Here is a 17,923-nt window from a genome sequence, read left to right on the forward strand (position 1 = left end):
TTAACACAGCTAGCATAGCACAATACAGAAGGCACATAAATAATTCTGTTGCCCGTCTCCTTTCTGTACACACGGTGTAAGTAAAGCAGTTCCCACAGGGCCGTAATGCACGTGGTGTTCCGATCCCTGAGGGAGCTCAGTCACACTGCCGCTTCAAGGTTCACTGCTCATTTTAAAATGAAGTAAATACACTTCTTAAAATAATATTTGTTAGATCTGGCCGTGTGTGTGTACACTTGCAAATGCAGCATAGAGAAAGTGAAAACTTGAGCTTTATCCTTGCTTCCTCATTCAGCATCACATAGCATAATTAATTACCATTTCTTAAATAAGACTTTAATCCTGATTAGTTGCTTTGTAAGTGTCCAAAAAAAGTGGGTTTATGCTCTTGGTATGATTGATTCCTTCATGCTCCAAAGAAGTGTAAATTTACACAATACATTTCAGTTGCTGATCAAACTTTCTACGGAAATAATTGCAATTATATTTTGGGAAGGATAGCACAGTAGTGCAGAATGTAGCACTGCTGCCTCTCAGCTCCAGGGTCCTGTGTAGAATCCAGAGCTTGGGTGTTGTCTGTGCGGGGTTTCAGATGTTCTCCCAATGTGTGCGTGGGTTTCCTCTAGGGTTCTCCAGATTCCTCCCACTGTCCAAAAACATGCAGGTAGGTAGATTGGCTATGCTAGGTTGCCCCTAGGTGGGAATGAGTGTGTGAATATGGATGTGAATGATGCCCTGAAATGGATTAGTGTCTCATCCAAGATGAATTCTCCCACCTTGTGCCCAGTGTTACCAGGATAGGCTCTGGATCCAGCACAACCCTCACCAGGATAAAGTAGTTACTGATGAATGAAGATTTTTGTATTAGAATATATTTTATTATGTATTTATTAAGTGTTTTTGTGTTGTCTTTCAACACAACTTAGTTATTCGTCCTGTGAAGGTACCTGATCAGTGAGTTTCTCTTGTTATATGACACTCAAAAGGAATTAAACTCGGACGTAATTATTGTTTTGTTCATATCTTTTTGAACAATAATGCAGATGGATTTGTAAGATGGTAGTAGAAATAGTAGAATGATAATGATATTTATTATATGTTATGACGATATATGAATTTCATATTCTGCATTAGATATAATTGTAATTCTATTGTAACTATTTATACTCTTCACCATGTTCTTCTTCTTCTTGTTTGTGTGCTTATTATTATTACTATTTATCTTATTATTATTAACATTAACAGTAAACATGACAGTAATCCTTTAAATGAATCATGGTGTTAGACGGATCCTAAGTTGAGAGGAAATATATTTTTCTTTAAAAAAAGGTTCAGATGGTACTCTATGTTGGCACGTTTAGAAATGGAAGGATTCACTGTGCAGATTTATCAGTCGCTCCAGCTGTTGGCAGTGTGTTAGCACAAGGTGGATGCGTCATGAGGATCTCAAACCAATCACCTTCACGCCACACTAACTATTTGAGTTGGATCAAGCTGAATATTAACACTGAGTTTACTTTCAATGCCAGCTAAGTGTGTCTGCCAAGCTGGGGACAGCAGACATTAGCATCACAAAATATTTCCCCATTGCCTTTGCATGAGAAGTGTATTTGTGCAGTTTTCCATTTTTTTCATAAAAGTCACTGTAATATCTTTAAGATAATGAGGCATGAAATTGACTCCCATTTTTGCGTGACCTGTGTCTCCAGGTTCAATCCTTCACGTCCATAATGAATAACCGCAAGACAGAAATCAGACTATGCGACACCAAATGGAAAAAAGCAGAGAATTCAAAGAATGTTCTACAAAAATGAAAATGTCATTGTATGCTCTATCAGAGCACTCTAGCAGTAATCTAATTAGCAATGCAAGTTATTTGACAGTTCTAAGCTATAACAGCACTAGCTACAGTTCCAAAGATGTGCCCATATGTTACCTCATATAATCATATCAAACCCCTGAAATGAATCTCCCAGTGCAGGCCTGGTCAAGATCAACCTCTCTCTTAATCCATTTATTATCTCAGCCACCAGATTCACAGGGATCAATGTACAGTCTTTTTTCCATGAGCTCATGGTCACTGTGAGAATAGAGACATAGATTGACCGGTAAACAGAGAGCTTTGGCTGCAAACTGAGCTCCTGCTTCAACACCACAGACTGGTACAGTGACTGTAACACTGCTGTCGCTGAGCTGCTCCATTTGTCAATTTCATGGTCTCTTTTTCCACCACTTGTGAATAAGATCCCAAGATACGTAAACTCCTCCTCCAGGGGCATGGGCTGAAGGGAGAGGGGAGAGGTCTTGTACTACATGGAGGAGTTTTTACTGGTCATGAGCAATGCGTAGTGATTGAAAGAATAAGGTCACGTGTGCAGGTGTTGGAAATGAGGTTCCTCTGCGGGGTTGCTAGGCTTATTCTCAGTAAGCAGCTCAACAAATTAGGCCGCTGCTCCTCCAAATTCAGAGGGTCCAGTTCTGGTGGTTTGGGAATCTTAAAAGAATGCTACCTGGTCAGTTCCCACTACAGCTGTATTATCCAAATCCCAATAGACAGAAATCCTGAGGCAGACCCAGGACCCTCTGAAGAGATTATATATCACAGCTGGCTTGGAAATGTCTGGGGATCCACCAGAAAGAGCCAGAAAATGTGGCTGGGGATAGTGAAGTCTGGGCTGACCTTCTCAGCCTGTTTCCACCATGACCCCCCTGACCAGGAAACGTGGAAGGAAAATGAATGAATAAATGAGTTAATTGTGGTCACTGTGATGATCATGAGTGATAATGAGTCTTTATTGGTCACATATACATTACAGCAGAGTGAAATACTTTTCTTCGCATACCCCAGCATGCCATCAAGTCTGGGTCAGAGCACAGGGTCAGCCATGACACGGCACCACTGGACCAGAGAGGGTTAAGGGCCTTGCTCTTGCCCTGGCAGTACTAGGGAACCCCCGACCTTCAAATCAGTATCCCAGAGCCTTAACCGTTAAGCCACCACTTCCCCATGAGGGTGAGTGTTCATAGGTACACTGTTTAATTCCACTCCAGATCAGCAGTCACAACACTGTATCTTTATTGGGCAACTAACAAGAAGCTTACAGCCAAATGTCATTTAGATGATAAGGAAGTGGAACAGAGACACTGTTATAGTTACCAGTTTTGTCAATCTTGACAAGCCTGAGTTAAAGCACACAGGCTATTTGTCTCGGTGCTATCAGTTAGCTATCATTCCGTTATCACACAATGGAAGTCAAGCTGTACAGGAAAGTTGATCTTTGTCTCAGCTTAAGTAGGTAGTGAACTTTTTCCAGTCACCTCTAACAGTTTACTGAGCGAGCTCATTGACACTGCAACTAGCATTGTTCTGTGCACCAAAATACAACAGAACTTTAAAGTTATTGATCCTGAACAAAAGATCAATAACTTTGTAGAGCACAGTTATAAAGTGAGGTAGTAGTTTGTAACAAGATACCCGGAATGGGGAAGAAGGCTAATCTAAGACACCTGCTGTTATAGTACATTAGGATATATCTTACATTTTAGGTGTCTTAAAGTGACATTTATCTGTATAGATGAAGCACACTGCTCATTATCACAGCGAGTACTTTTCACATTTCCTCCCTGTTTGATCCCAGTGGAGGCTGGGAAAGTATTCACAGCTTAAGTGGCACTGATGTCATCTCAAATCTGTCTTTATTTCTGAGGATGCTTGTTTAATAAAGCTCAGCGGGGAAGAAAGAAATAGCACACACATATGTCGTATCATAAATCCAAATTAGGTAAAATGAGGCTCTCCCACTGAGAAAGCCACAATACAGATACACATGCAAGGTAGAGTATCCAGTAGGGTAGGGTCTGCCTTATATAAGTGACATTAATTTTGACCAGTAATTTTTATTTGTTTGTTTAAAAGAGCTGGTCCTTTGATATAAATAGTAGACTTACTCCCATCACCTAGACCCAGTCCTTTTATGGGAATCATTCTAGCTGTCTCGTTTTGAAGGTTATTCGTCTTATGTCCTTGGCCATTTTGCTCAGAGTTTTCATGGTCTTTCAGAGGGAGACAGTAATGAAAATCACTGGTAACCTAATAACAAGCCTCAATCCCTTGCAGCAGAAAAGGGTTAGATATTTTACATGGTTTCAAACCCATAACCCAGACAAAATTGGCTAATGAACATGAACAATACCAATTAAGTCTCAAATAACTTTGTCTCATGATCTATTTCACTCATTAACCTTTCAGTTGGATGAGAGGGTAAGTGAATGAAGTACGTGAATAAAAATAATTGAATAAAAGCCCAGTACAAAACATCATTATAATAAAATGATTCCCTTACACAACACATAAACACAATATTTGGTGACGCCTCCCCTGCAGAAAATAACAGCACTGAGCCTCTTCCTGTACATATCTAGCGGGTTTGGACACTTGTAAAGGGATCTTGAACCACTCCATATAGAACATTTCAAGCTCTTTTACAGTATATTCTCAGGTTTGAACATGTGGACTTCCTGCTTCAATTTAAACCACAGGTTTAAACCCAAAGAACTGAGGTGGTCATTGCAAAACACTGATTTTGTGTTCGTACAACCATCTCTGTGTTGATTTGGCTGTATTTATGTGGTCACAATATGCTCATGCTCCATCTTCTTGGCAAATTTTCAACTTCTGAAGCTTTTTTTTATGGCCCTGGTTGTGCTTGATTGTTTTTTGTTTTTTATATATACACTGTGCAGGTGCATCTTGTGTAACTACCAATGGGAAAAGATAAAAATAGGGCTGCTGTAGGCTGACAGTAATAAATAAAGAACAGCATCTTTAAAAACTTTAAATTCAATTCACCATATGTTTGCAAGAGAAATGAAGTTCTCATGAGAATGATTTTGGTTTGAGGTGAGTCATTTCAAAAGGGAGCCATGGGTAAAAATTTAGAATCAGCAAATTTTTTGAGGCATTGAAAGTGAAACGTCTATCATTATTGTATTCCTCCTTGTGTGAAATGGCCTTTACTTTGGCCTACTGTCAAATTATTTTTGTATATGTATATAATGTACAGTATAGCATTTATACACCAGGCAGTGGGGCAGGTGGTAGAGCGGGTTGTCCACTAATCGTAGGATTGGCTGTTCGATTCCCGGCCCACATGTCTCCACATGCCAAAGTGTGTTTGGGCAAAACACTGAGCCCCAATTTGCTCCCGATGGCAATCTACCACCTTGCATGGCAGCTCTGCAGCCATTCGTGTGTGAGTATGTGTGTGTGTGAATGGGTGAATGAGACACAGTGTTAAGCGCTTTGTAGAGCTGCTAAGGTTTAAAAAAAGCGCTATATAAGTGTGTTTAAATTTCCATTTAGTGCGTTTGCATTTACCATTTACATACCTCAGCCACCATCAATACTTACGTACTCACCTTACAGTATCACGCTTAGAAAACCACAGCTACAAACAGCTATTTAAAGCTTTTTTTTTTTTTTTAAATGCATTTATATAAACTGACAGTCTGAAAAATTATTCCATCTATTTGGAATTTTAATAGGCACTATAAGGAGACTGCGGTCTCTAGTGTCTTCCACAGTACTTCTAAACTTTTCCACACAATGCTTTATTGTTCGCCCTCTAATTACACCTGCTCAGGCAAGCATGGCCAAGTTACGCTGTTCCAACTTGTTAATAAAAGTCTACCGTCTGTCTCTTTCCACACAGCTAGTGCAGCAGGGTCGAAATGGTTGTGGTAGAAACAGAAGACAGTGAGCACCTGTAAAGACTCTAGAGAGGGAAGCCCAGGTTCTCTCCTGTGGGAAAGGAGTGATCCAGCCTCAAGGGGTCATCAACCACTCTGTTACGTTCAGCACAATGAGCCATTGTTGAAAATAACCATCAGCCTCTACTAATCAACCTGGCTTTATGCTCACTTAGTAAATTAAACAACAAAATAACAGATCAATATTACAGAAGGAGGGTAAGCATGGATATGTTGTAAATAAAAGATTTTTCAATAATAAGTCAGTTAAAGTGCTATTCAGATTTGTATTAAGTTGTGCAAAAGTACAGTACTAAAAAAAAAAAAAGCTGAAGGACCTATAGTCAGCTTGTACATACTGTAAATTACCTGAATTGACATTTTCACAAGGAACTTGAATAATTATCAAATGAAATGTTTGATATTTGGATATCAAAATCACTGTGAAAAAAATACATAAATACATGCGAACATAATAACCACCATATTTTAAGACAGAACGAAGAGTCAAGCTTTAACAAGCTTTAGGGCATTCTTCAAAGAATAAGCTGAAGGGCCTACTGGCAGCTTATTCAGATGACCTTATTTGTCAGTTGTTAGTGAATGTGGCTCCAGGGACAAGCTTTAAAACAGCATTTCTATAAGCCATGAATGTCACTCATTTTCGGCACGGGAAGGAGGCAGTACTCCACAACATAACACTATGGACAGAGCAGATTGTGTTACTCCTACAGTTTAACCAGCTTTACAGAGGATATGGGAGACTCCTGGAAACCAGCAAGAACACAACACATGTAATAAAGAGGTCTGACTCACAGCCTGGCCTGAGTAATCATAGATGCCCCCCCCCCCCCCCCCCCCCAATACTTTTAGGCCAAAGTCATGCCAAAACATCGGATCAGTCATTACATTTAAACTTGACATGCGGTCCCAATCTACAGTGTCCAAACAATCCAGCAGACAAAGCGGGACTCATCAAGTATTAATCATCACTAAGCACTGACAAAGAGTGAACTGTTATCTTCAGTTAAAAGCGTCACATAAACATTTCAGTGCACCACTAAAGAGCATGGAGTAGGAGCAATTTAAGACCAAGATGTTTGTGTGTGTTCACCCCTTTGTGTTGTCTGTACTATTACTGACATACCTCCTTTGAGAACACTCTTTATGCAGTTACATTACGTTTTCCCTGTTTGCCTGATTTTATCTTGGTGATTTTATTACCTTTTTTTTTTTTGTACATTTTGGGTACAATTCATCTCCAGATTACTCACCCTTATACTTATTTCTATACAATTATGAGATGACATAACTGGACACATTTACTTCACCTAGAGGCCACTTTTAAGAAATGGTAAAATGAGCTAAAAAATGTATTATTAAAAGAGCACCCACTATACTCCTTCTTGATCGCAACCAAATGCATTTCATTTTATTTAATAACAAATCCTTCACTGCTATGTTTTACTGTTCATATATGTTTTACTGTTTACACACTATTAGGAGCATATGAATTGTGAGTCTAGTTTTGGAATGGTGTGGTGTGATTTAAATAAAATTAATGACAGGATTGCAAATTTAAAATGAAAATTTTAAAAGTAAATTTAAAATTGGAGAAACTGAAATCCAATAAATTATTATCCACTAAGCTTTAATACTGTGTGAGTATTTCAATAAAAAAAAAAAAAAAATATATATATATATATATATATATATATATATATATATATATATATATATATATATATATATATATATATATATATATATAGTTATGCATGTTTATAAAATTTTATTCTGTATCTGGATAGTGGCTGAAACACGAGCTGTGCATCAATGTCCATTACTAACGCTAGCCACGTCAAGGGTTTACATACAAATGTGGAAATAAGATGAAAATTTCGATTCACTGATCAGTCAAACCCTTAAGGACTGTTTTTCGAACATATCCACTCTTCCCCCATGTCTAAACAAAAGCTGTTACAGAGATGCTGAAAATATATATAGGAACTGTAAATAAAATACCAGTAAAATGCTGGCTATTAAGTCTATTTCAGGAAGCAGCTCCAGTTCCACTGTGTCTACCTGCTCTGGTAACGGCCAAATATTATTCGGGTAGCATGTCTTATAAAATTATAGGTCTGTAGTTACATCGCAGGCCTTCAATCTATACACATTACTAATAATATACAGGGTACAAAACAGAATGAACCAATTACAAATTTTACATAAAATGATAACTGTTTATATTATAATAACACATAATGCTGAATTGGAATTGATGTTCATGTATTTGTACAGATGTATCTGTGTCTGTGTGCATGTTTGGGTCTGTCTGTATATATGTGTGTGTGTGTGTGTGTGTGTGTGTGTGTGTGTGTGTGTGTGTGTGTGTGTGTGTGTGTGTGTGTGTGAGAGAGAGAGAGAGAGAGAGAGAGAGAGAGAGAGAGAGAGAGAGAGAGAGAAAAAGAATGAATATGCCTAATCCCTGCTCCTGTTCCAGCAGCTTTGGATTCCTCTCTGGAGTTCAAAGCACCGGAGGGGAGATGAGGGCTCAACGCAAGACCTTTTTATTCAGCAGAATATATTCATAAGAAAAGTTGAGCCATGTCCATGGAACAAATGTGAATATAAAAATGGACAGCTGTGATCATTATATGCAAGTTGTATGATATTATAACCACTGTAAAAGTACATAAACACATGCAAACATGGTAACTTATTATTCAAGGGAAAAAGTCAAGCATTAATGAGATTTAAGACATGTATAATTCTTCATTTCAGTCATTTTAGAAGCAAGAACTTGCATCCATTAGAAAGATCCTTGCATCATACTTCACACTGTCCCAAAATCACGTGTAGATTTTTTTTTTTAGAAGAAGAAAGAAACACTTATGTACCTTTATGAGTTCTTGATTCATGCAAGCATTGAACAACATCTAAACAAGACACACCATAACATAGCATGCGGCGTGTACCGAGGCAGATGCCAGTTAATCTATCTGGCATGACAAAATGCATATTACGGTATAAGCTTGTGAAAACTATACAAATGTAGAGCTGAGTCACTGTGCGTAAATGTGGGAAACACTTTTCCCTATCTCCAATCAAGAACCACACCTCCTTACACGTCCGAGTTAAGACTGAGGTTGGCCAGGCGTGGATCCGAGTTGATCTCATACCTGTAATGGTAGCCCTCCATGTGGTCCCTGCATGCATCACGGATATTATAAATCCATCTCTTGATGCCTTTTCTGTTCAGGTAAAGGACTAGCAGGAATATGACCCCAATGAGGGCCAACACCATACCCAAAAAGACATATGAGGTCTCCAAGGTAGCCTCCATGTTTCCAAAGTCAGTGCACGGCAGCTCTGAATGCTTCAACTGCAAGAGCTGAGTGGTTCTCAGTTTTTCAGGCTGAGTGCAGGTCAAGTTCTGCTTGTCCACAACAACATCTGAGCTCTGTAACCACATCACCATGTCCTCAATGTTGCAGTCACAAACCCACTGGTTTTCCAGCAGGTACACCTGAAGCCCAGGTATCTGGTTGAACTCCTTCAACGTCCCATTAGACAGCTCTTTCAGAGCATTGTTCCGTAGGTCCAAACTAATAAGTGCTTGGTTTTGGAAAGTCACGTTCTTAATCGAAACTAGTGAATTGTTTCTCAGATCCAAGGTAGTGAGGTCAGATAAGCTGATAAACATGTCATCTGGAAGGACGACAAGGTCATTGTTTGCCAAGCTGAGATTGGAAAGTTTAGGAACAGAGAGCCTTAGAAGATTAGAAAAAACATCAGCGTAGGAGAAATTATACAACGATCTGCTCAGGTTCACGACCTGGACCATGTTGTTCTGTGGAAAAGCATCAGGGCTAAAATTGAAGATTTGGTTGTTGCTCAGGTCAAGCAAACGCAGTCTTGGCAAGTTGTAAAACGCCCCAGGGTCCACTTGCTCTATTCGGTTTTCAGACAGATAAAGCTCTGCCAAATAGTCCAGGCGAACAGGAAAGGACTTGTCGGATAGATGGGAAATATCATTTCCAGTAAGGAGAAGGTTTGTTGTGTTGACGGGAATTGGCTGTGGGATGGATGTTAAGTTCAGGCGTGTGCACTGTACTGTAGTGTCTGTGCACACGCATTTGTGAGGGCATTCCAGAGACGCAGCAGTGCCAAAGCATGTAAGGAAAAGCACCACACAGGGAGTGGAGACTTGCCGCCTGGCCTGCTTCTCCTTCACTAGCAGCAAACGCAGCGAGGCTCCTGCACGCATTTCTGCCCGGCTGTACACTGTGTCAAGAAAAGTACCGCTGCACTGAAACTAACGCTTGCACAAATTCAGAGAAGTCTGAACCTTACACCTTGTGTGTTTACCTGGATTTCCGGTGGACACTTTCTTTCATTCCTTCCACTTATTTTCGGCACACTTTTTTTTGTCTTACGTAGTTACAGAAAGAAGCCAAAAGCAATATGCAAATTGCACAGGGACCTGTTCAAACGACTCTCAATGTCACATACCCGCCGTGAAGCCTCCGCTGTGTCCAGCTCCAGAACTGACGGCACTCATTCCTGTGTTCAAGCACAAAAAGTTCAATCTCCAACAGCCTACTTGTCTCGCGCCGGACAAAATTCACCTCCAATACGGAAACTGTTCAGGTTTTAGACGCTGTGTAGCGGTGATATGTATCCAGGAACTTTTGATTTTTTCATGTCCTTGATGTATTCTGGGTTCTTTTCGGATTTTCATGTCAGCGCCTTTGGACACATAGCAGACTCGTGCCGAGTTCAGATTCCTGCTCCGCTCCCCGAGTCTAGTCCAAACCTCTCAGTGGACTGTACCATTACGACACGGTGCGGGGGAGGACGACGACGCCGGCAACGCCACAAGAACCATAATCCACACAAAGCAGCTAGTGTGCAAGTGAGGTGTAATAATATTGTATGTGGTTACAGAGGTCTGCATCCTGTTCGTCTTTACGTCTGTTTATTATTTATTTGTTGGTTGGTCCTTATGAGTGATTGTTCCTTAAAGAAAATCGTTTAACCCGTCGGAAAACAAACGTCACTGCTCTGGACACGGGCCTCCCTGGTTTTCTTTGTGGTGTGTATTTAGCAGCATTTGTTTTCTTACTGGGGAAAAGTGAACGTCAGAACTTTTTCAAGTCTGAACAAAAAAAAAAAAACCCCAAACAGTAGAAACACTCAGAATTTGTAATGGTTATAATGGAAACTGTAATGGTCCCTCTGTAATGGTCTATTGGTCATTTGTTGCCTTCTGTTGGTGGCATGTTATGTCTAGTGGATACCATTATGGATCAATAATGTTAATGGTTTTAATGGTTAGCTGAGGATTTGTAATGGCATTTGTAGTGGAAACAAATATAATATTTCGGTGATGTTTTCTTTTTTTTCTTAAATTTATTTAATTTTGGGTTTTTTTGTTTTTTGTTTTTTGTTTTTTTGTTTTTTTAACAGGGATGTTACTGAGCCCTTGCAGTGGAATGGCTTGATAGGAGTAACAAGGTTTATGGATTAATGTCACAAACAGTAAGTTTACTCCAAAAAATATTCAGGTAGGTGAAATGACATTTTATAAAGTTGTTATGACTAATATACAGTACAATGCAAAAGTCTTCAAAAAAAATGATGAAATTAAAAGTTTCTACAAAAAAACAAAACACTATAAAGTGCAGTAACCAGTAATAAATAATAAAATCAATATTTCATGTGATAACCCTTTACTTAAAACAAACAAACAAAACAAAACCAGTAGTCTCCGGTACACTTAAAAGCTGGTAAGATTAACTGAGAATCTGCCACAGTTCTTCTAGAGACTCTGATTGTTGCACTTGCTTCTTATTTCACATGCAAAACCCAGCAGCCTTCATTATGTTTTTTGCATGAGAAGGCATCTGTTACGTGATATGTTGTTTTCTTTATTGACATACAAAGTTTTTTTCTGTAACATTTAAATGTTTTGTTGGAAAAGTAATGGTTGGGAAATATCAAATGTTTTTGCAACTGACTCAACAATGCAGAAGTCATTAAATAAACATCTATAACAAAATGTGCACTAAAAAACGAGGTGCCTAATACTTTTTAAACAGTACTGTATAACACATACTTATGATGCCTATATACATAAAAAGTATTCTGTAACAAAATAAGTTAGTTCAAATAATGAACATATATTTATAATTGAATTACTTCCAAGATTATGGCAGAATTCAGGTTAATTGGGACAGTGGGACAGTCCTAAAATACAATAGTGGAGAGAAGAAAACTGAACGGATGTAATGCATGCATGCATGATACATGAAACACCCCACAACTATGGTTATCTGATCCACTGATGAATTTAATGTGTATTAAAAGATGTTTGTATGAAACCTCTTAATAAGTAGGGGAATAAGCTAAACTGGAAAATACAAACTGTTACTTAAACCATATGTACTGTGTTCATATGATTGATGTCAGTGTGTGTTTTCTTAATCCTGTGTTATGCTATACTGCAAGAAATAAAAAAAAAATTAAATGTACTTATCCTTTACTGGCATTTTTACTGTCATTTTTATTCAATATGTTCATACCGAATTGAAGAACAGACTGCTTATGAATTTGGGTTATACTGAAGATTTTCTAAACTATTTTATTGTTGTTATTGCTGTAACAGTAATTCATAGGTCACTTTAATACATGTTTATAGTCACTTTGACTTAGTCTTCTGCGTCATACAATATTAGAATATTTTGATGGTGAATTTGCTATTGAAATTTGATTAATTAATTCCATGAATAAGCATGTTAAAAATGAACTATGTTTTAAATGTCATTGAGGATGAAAGTAACAGCCTATACCAATGACACTGTGTGTCCCAAATGACCAAACATGTCATTAAATTAGTTTTCAGTCAGTATTGACAAAAAAAGTAAACAATGTTTCTTCAGAAAAGAATATAAACATTTTTCCACCATCACCCTGAAATCATGTGTTGGGTGTTTTGTTTTATTAATGGCAATAAAGCTTAGGAAATGTGGAAATTCAAAGACTATCCCACCCTACTGAATTCACCCTTCTGTGTAACTGTGTAAGGTAAGCAAACATTTCCAAAACTCCAGAAAGTTCATTAGCTGTGCAAGCAAAGTGGAAGCTGCAGGAGATGACACCAGCTGATATTCAAAACTAACAGAAGCTGTTATGTCACCAATAGTATAATATATATTTTGGTAGCATTTATTATTATTTAACTTTGCATGTATAATAACCCAGGAAATGCGTGGGTTATTTTATCTATTTTATCTATGAAAGCAAATATCTGATAATACTTTTTTAGTCCAGGGTTTATGCAGTTTCAGGAAATTAACCTTCATAAAGTAAACATATTAAACACTTTCTTGCTTCATTCATTAAATGATTAGACAAGTAAGTTAATAATTTTTCCAAAAGCAATTGAGTGTTTTTTTTAACACGAGCAATTTAAACAGTTGATTTACTGCTATTACTCCCACACTCCGAATACATTCGGCATTCTGACTCATACTGTTTCTAACTCTGGCTCAGTTACCCTGAGTGCCAGACTAATGTCAGTAGATCAGGGCTGGTATAAATAAGGACTCTCAAAGTAAAATTTTAGTTCTGACAGTCCAAAAATTCTAAGACATCATTCTTAGAAATTGACTCAAATATGTAGGCCTAAGAAGAAGAGTGTTTCAGAGGGGACTCAAACTGTTGTGAAGAGTAGTGCAATGTAGCACTGAGACAGCACTCTTGTAAATACGCAAGTATTGCAATTGATGCAGAGTTTATTACAATATTATGCTTTTTAAATTATAGTAATCAGTACTCAAATATCTCCAGCAGCACTTTAATAAAAAATGCAATAATGTCTAAGGCGCAGGGGACACCCAGGGAAGATGTCCTGGGCTGGGCCGGGTGAAGGGCCCAGGATAGTTTAATTATAAAATTTAATTCAGGATAGGACTGTCTGAAATATATCTGTTTGATAAAACGATGACCATCAAAGTCTATATATTGTTTGCAGCTCATCAAGTAAGTTACTATTTTCTATATTTTATAAAATGGTTCCTTCTGTTGAGTTTACACATTCACTGAAACTTTTGAGGCTAATTACAGACATTTTATCATATGGGGGTCTCTGGCTGTCAGTCAGCCTACTTTAGTTTGTGCAAGTTTGCCTAGATATCTCGTACGTCAAGTGTACAAAAAAAGAGAAAAGAAAAAAGGGTGAATATATGTATACACATAGTATGTCTAATTATATTAGAGTTATAGTTAAGGACTGAGGACCTTCATAAATGGTTTCACCTGTGCCAGCAATATGCATGGTGGGCCTGGCACAACCATGAAGGACACTCAATTAGAAAGCATTACGGAATATTATACATCATTCTTCACTAACCGCTTTATCCTGGAAATGCGCCGCTGGAATATTCGATCATATAAGGCACAATTTCAGCCAGTGAGTCTAACCCCATTTGTGGCCAATCCAATACTGATATTTAATAAATTTTATGTATTTGTTTAATACAGTCAATTGTTATATGTAGAAATAATTGTCTGGGGCTTCTTGTGATTTTTAAAATGCTGTGATCTACAACTAGGACATCTACATCGAGGAAAAATTGCCACCCAAATCCACTCTGTATCCTGTCCTATTATTTCAACTCAGTTATAGGGGTTGTATTTGGTTCCAGTTTAGTTTTTTGTTTCTTTATTTGTTTGAACAGAGACAATACAGTAGCATGTCTGCATTTCATTTTGAAAATACATTTTCCTAAAAATATATCGAAGCTGTAACTAGACACCATCACTGGAAGAAGGTTTAAATCCATTATCACTGTCACTGTGGCTTATTAAATGCATGTTATTAATTATTTATAACATTATTTATTAATGTTGGACTTCACATATATAGGGCTATGTGACTCTATTCACTAAGAATTGCTCAGAAAGCTTTTATAACATATTTTTTACTCCCAGTGCTTACCTAGAATTTTTTTTTAACCTTTATACATACTGGCCCCACTCTTGCTTTACTGCTCCACAATTGCTTGGCCCTGTAACTGCAGTACATCTCTGTCACACAGCTGTGGGTGGGCTCAATTTACACCCAGCTTGAGCCCTGAATGATGTACGTGCCAAGGCCAGGCAGTGAATATGCTATGAGGGACAAAAAAAAACAGCCACATTTTTCACCCCTTTTATATTATTGTATTTTATTTATTGCACACAACATTTATGATTGTGCTGATTTCTTTCAGCATCACTCCAAAGGCACCTAGAAAACACATATAATAAATATCTTAGTTAGGTTTTCACAGTTGACTGAAAAAAAACCTAATATGTTTTAAATCAACTAACTACAGGCCCTGAAAATACCCCTCAAACTATGTTAGTATGATAAGGTTAAGGCTAAGCTTTGGTAAGTTTGGATCTGCAGCTTATGTGTTCAAGTTGCAATAAATTTTTAGCAGTGCAGCATTCTCCTCTGTGAAATATTCTTCTTCTTTTTAAATAAATAAATAGTTTTCACTTCTGTTCATAGTGAAAGTGTTATATTACCAGTGTTTGCAAACATTTTGTAGTCAGGGACCCCTGTAACTGTAAAATAAATTCCACTGACCCCTGCAGCACAGATTTATTTTACAAACCTATTCAAACGTTTTAAATATTAGTCTCATTATTTAAATTTGTACAGTAATATACCCAGGGCATCCCAAAAGTCTCCATACATAGGGGTCAGTACCACATTGGTTGTGCCTTCATCAGTGGCTGTTCGTAGACCTTCAGTTCTCGGGTTGGTCTGCAACACTTCCAGTTATTGACATTTGGATTAAACAAATTTAATTCAAGTGACCAATCAAAGAGGCTAATGATTATAAGAGCTTGTAATCATATAGCACTTCTCAAAGTGGAGTCCCCAGACCCCACTTTGAGAATCACTTGTCTATGTCCTTGTGTTTATTATCTTATTGTAATGTGTAATATCAATAAGCACAGCAAACGAATAGAATTCCTTGTGTACTCTAGTGCAGTGCTTCTCAAAACTGTCCTGGAGGACCCCCTGCACTGCACATTTTGTATGTCTCCCTCATTTAACACACCTGCTTCATCTCATTAGCTCATTAGTACAGACTGCAAGACCTGGATTGGGTCTGTCAGATAAGGGAAACGTACAAAATGTGCAGTGCTGGGGGTCGTCCAGGACAGGTTTGAGAACCCCTGCCTTAATGTACTTGGCCAATAAAGCACCGTACTGACTCTGAAAGCATTAGGGCTCCACGTGTGCGGTGGCCTACAAGTGATGACGTATAAAGGGGCACCGGCGCGCGCTATCAGTGAGGCGCACACACACGGTAGGAGAGGTTACAGAGAAACTATCTGCGTATCAACCTCATGCAGGACGCAGATATTATTGGGCTGAATATGCATATTCGTTTGACTTAATTAGCGCAATATAATGCGTATATTCCCATAAACATCCCATAGCTATATAGCGAGCTATCATCGACCAATAGAAATTGACGATACATGATTCCGGGAGCCAATCAGCGTTCTCCACCTTTCCGGGTCGTACCAGGTTAGCTCGCCTTGACCGTGGCTCTGCAGAATATCTGTAAAAGCAGGACTATTGATTGAAGATGTGCCTCCAGGATGTTCATGCCGAGTCAAGCTCAAACACTGTTTCCTATTTCATCTAGCGGCAGGTGAGACAATGAGATGGGCGTCAGGTTTGTCTGTTGCTCTGAAATCGTATAAACTAAGCTAGTTTTAGGTCGCTAGCTAGCTACTCTGCTTAAGTTTTATTTCAGCACTTCGGAGTTTCCAGCTGAATTCATAAAAAAAGAAATATGAATACAAAATACAGAAAATTTCACACACCCATAGCCAATGCTGGATTAGCAAAACCAGTGAGCTAGTGCTGCTAATAATCCAGTGAACAAGCTGGTTAGCTAAACATACTTTACAAACGTACATTACCCTGATAAGTAATAAGCCAAACAGATATTTGTTAACAAGAATGTCGGTTAATATTAATTAGTAAGAATATACAGCTAAAACTTGACACCTAAAAGTAAGTTTGTTAGCAAGATGTGTGTAGTTTGTCGTTTCTAAAGGTGTATTGCCTTCTGCCATAGTAGCTGACTCCTTTGCAAAATATATCAAGCTAACAACTTCTCAGAGAGAGAGACACACACAGAGCCAAAGGCATTTAGATATTGCAAAACTTTTGGCTGAAAAGACTAAACTCTACAATAGACAATAACTTGTATCTAGTACTCTGTATTTCAAATGCTCTTTATTCCATGTGAAACATGTTGAAGTATATGTGGTCAGAAGGTTTAAACCATCATGTGTACACAAGTACATTCTCTTTCTTACATGCAGCAACTAAACCTTAGGATTTGGGTACTAGCTAATTAATTCACCTCATGGAATATAATCACAATCATAGATTCAAACACAATGCCAGATGTTTTAACTTGAGGAAATAAGCTTGGAGGTGGTTTATGACAAGTAGAATCTTCATAATGTTCTGTGACCTTTTAAAACCACCAGAATGAAAATGATTAAACTCTTTCTTGAAAAACAGCTCTTGGGTGTTGGTGTTTGAAATGTTTATACTGTGGTAAACTATTCAAAGAAAAATGTCATGAGTATCCCTTGTTGAACAACCATTAAAAAAAAACAAAATAACACACATGCCAGTGGTGAAAATGAAAGCAAATATTTTCATTACAAAATTCTTTTTGCACAAACAAAAAGCACTGCCTGAACGTAGTGTCTTCACAATGTACATGTTGTTGTCACAATAAATTTAGATGTATTACATGCATTTAATTTAAATGCAGACTGATTACATATAAGTGTGTTGTAGAGAGAGTGCCTGTGCAAGTTGCACTCATGACCATAAAAAGTATGTAGGCTAAACCTGTGCTAAGAACATCATAACTTGCCTAAAACATCCAGGAAGTATTGTTTCACTGACAAGTTTTTTTTTACATACAGTGCCTGCCACTAATATTGGCACCCTTGGTACATATGAGCAAAGAAGGCTTTGAAAAATTGTCTTTATTGTTTAATCTTTTTGATCTTTTGTTCAAAAAAAGTTCACAAAAATACTCTGCTCTCATAGATATCAAACAATTGCAAACAA

The 17,923-nt window shown here is 37.9% G+C and overlaps 2 protein-coding genes across 2 annotated transcripts in view; one reads left to right on the forward strand and one right to left on the reverse strand.

Moving 5' to 3' along the window:
- Positions 1-8,302: 8,302 nt before the first annotated feature.
- On the reverse strand, positions 8,303-10,567 carry tpbgb (trophoblast glycoprotein b). Its single transcript, XM_053683183.1, has 2 exons — positions 10,120-10,567; positions 8,303-10,035 (listed from the first exon to the last, which is right to left on the reverse strand). The coding sequence occupies exon 2, from the start codon at positions 10,016-10,018 to the stop codon at positions 8,873-8,875; it is 1,146 nt and encodes a 381-aa protein (XP_053539158.1). The 5' UTR covers positions 10,019-10,035; positions 10,120-10,567; the 3' UTR covers positions 8,303-8,872.
- Positions 10,568-16,145: 5,578 nt separating this feature from the next.
- The window catches only part of ibtk (inhibitor of Bruton agammaglobulinemia tyrosine kinase), a 28,377-nt gene continuing 26,599 nt past the window's right edge, over positions 16,146-17,923 (forward strand). The window contains exon 1 of the mRNA XM_017477220.3: positions 16,146-16,472. The gene's annotated coding sequence lies outside the window, so the exon portion shown is untranslated. The remainder of the gene's footprint in view (positions 16,473-17,923) is intronic.

The sequence above is a fragment of the Ictalurus punctatus genome, chromosome 1 (assembly GCF_001660625.3).
Source record: "Ictalurus punctatus breed USDA103 chromosome 1, Coco_2.0, whole genome shotgun sequence".
NCBI classification, from domain to species: Eukaryota; Metazoa; Chordata; class Actinopteri; order Siluriformes; family Ictaluridae; genus Ictalurus; species Ictalurus punctatus.

Excerpts from the sequence above, each read along its gene's own strand:
- tpbgb (XM_053683183.1), bottom strand. The coding sequence starts at position 10,018 with ATGCGTGCAGGAGCCTCGCTGCGTTTGCTGCTAGTGAAGGAGAAGCAG.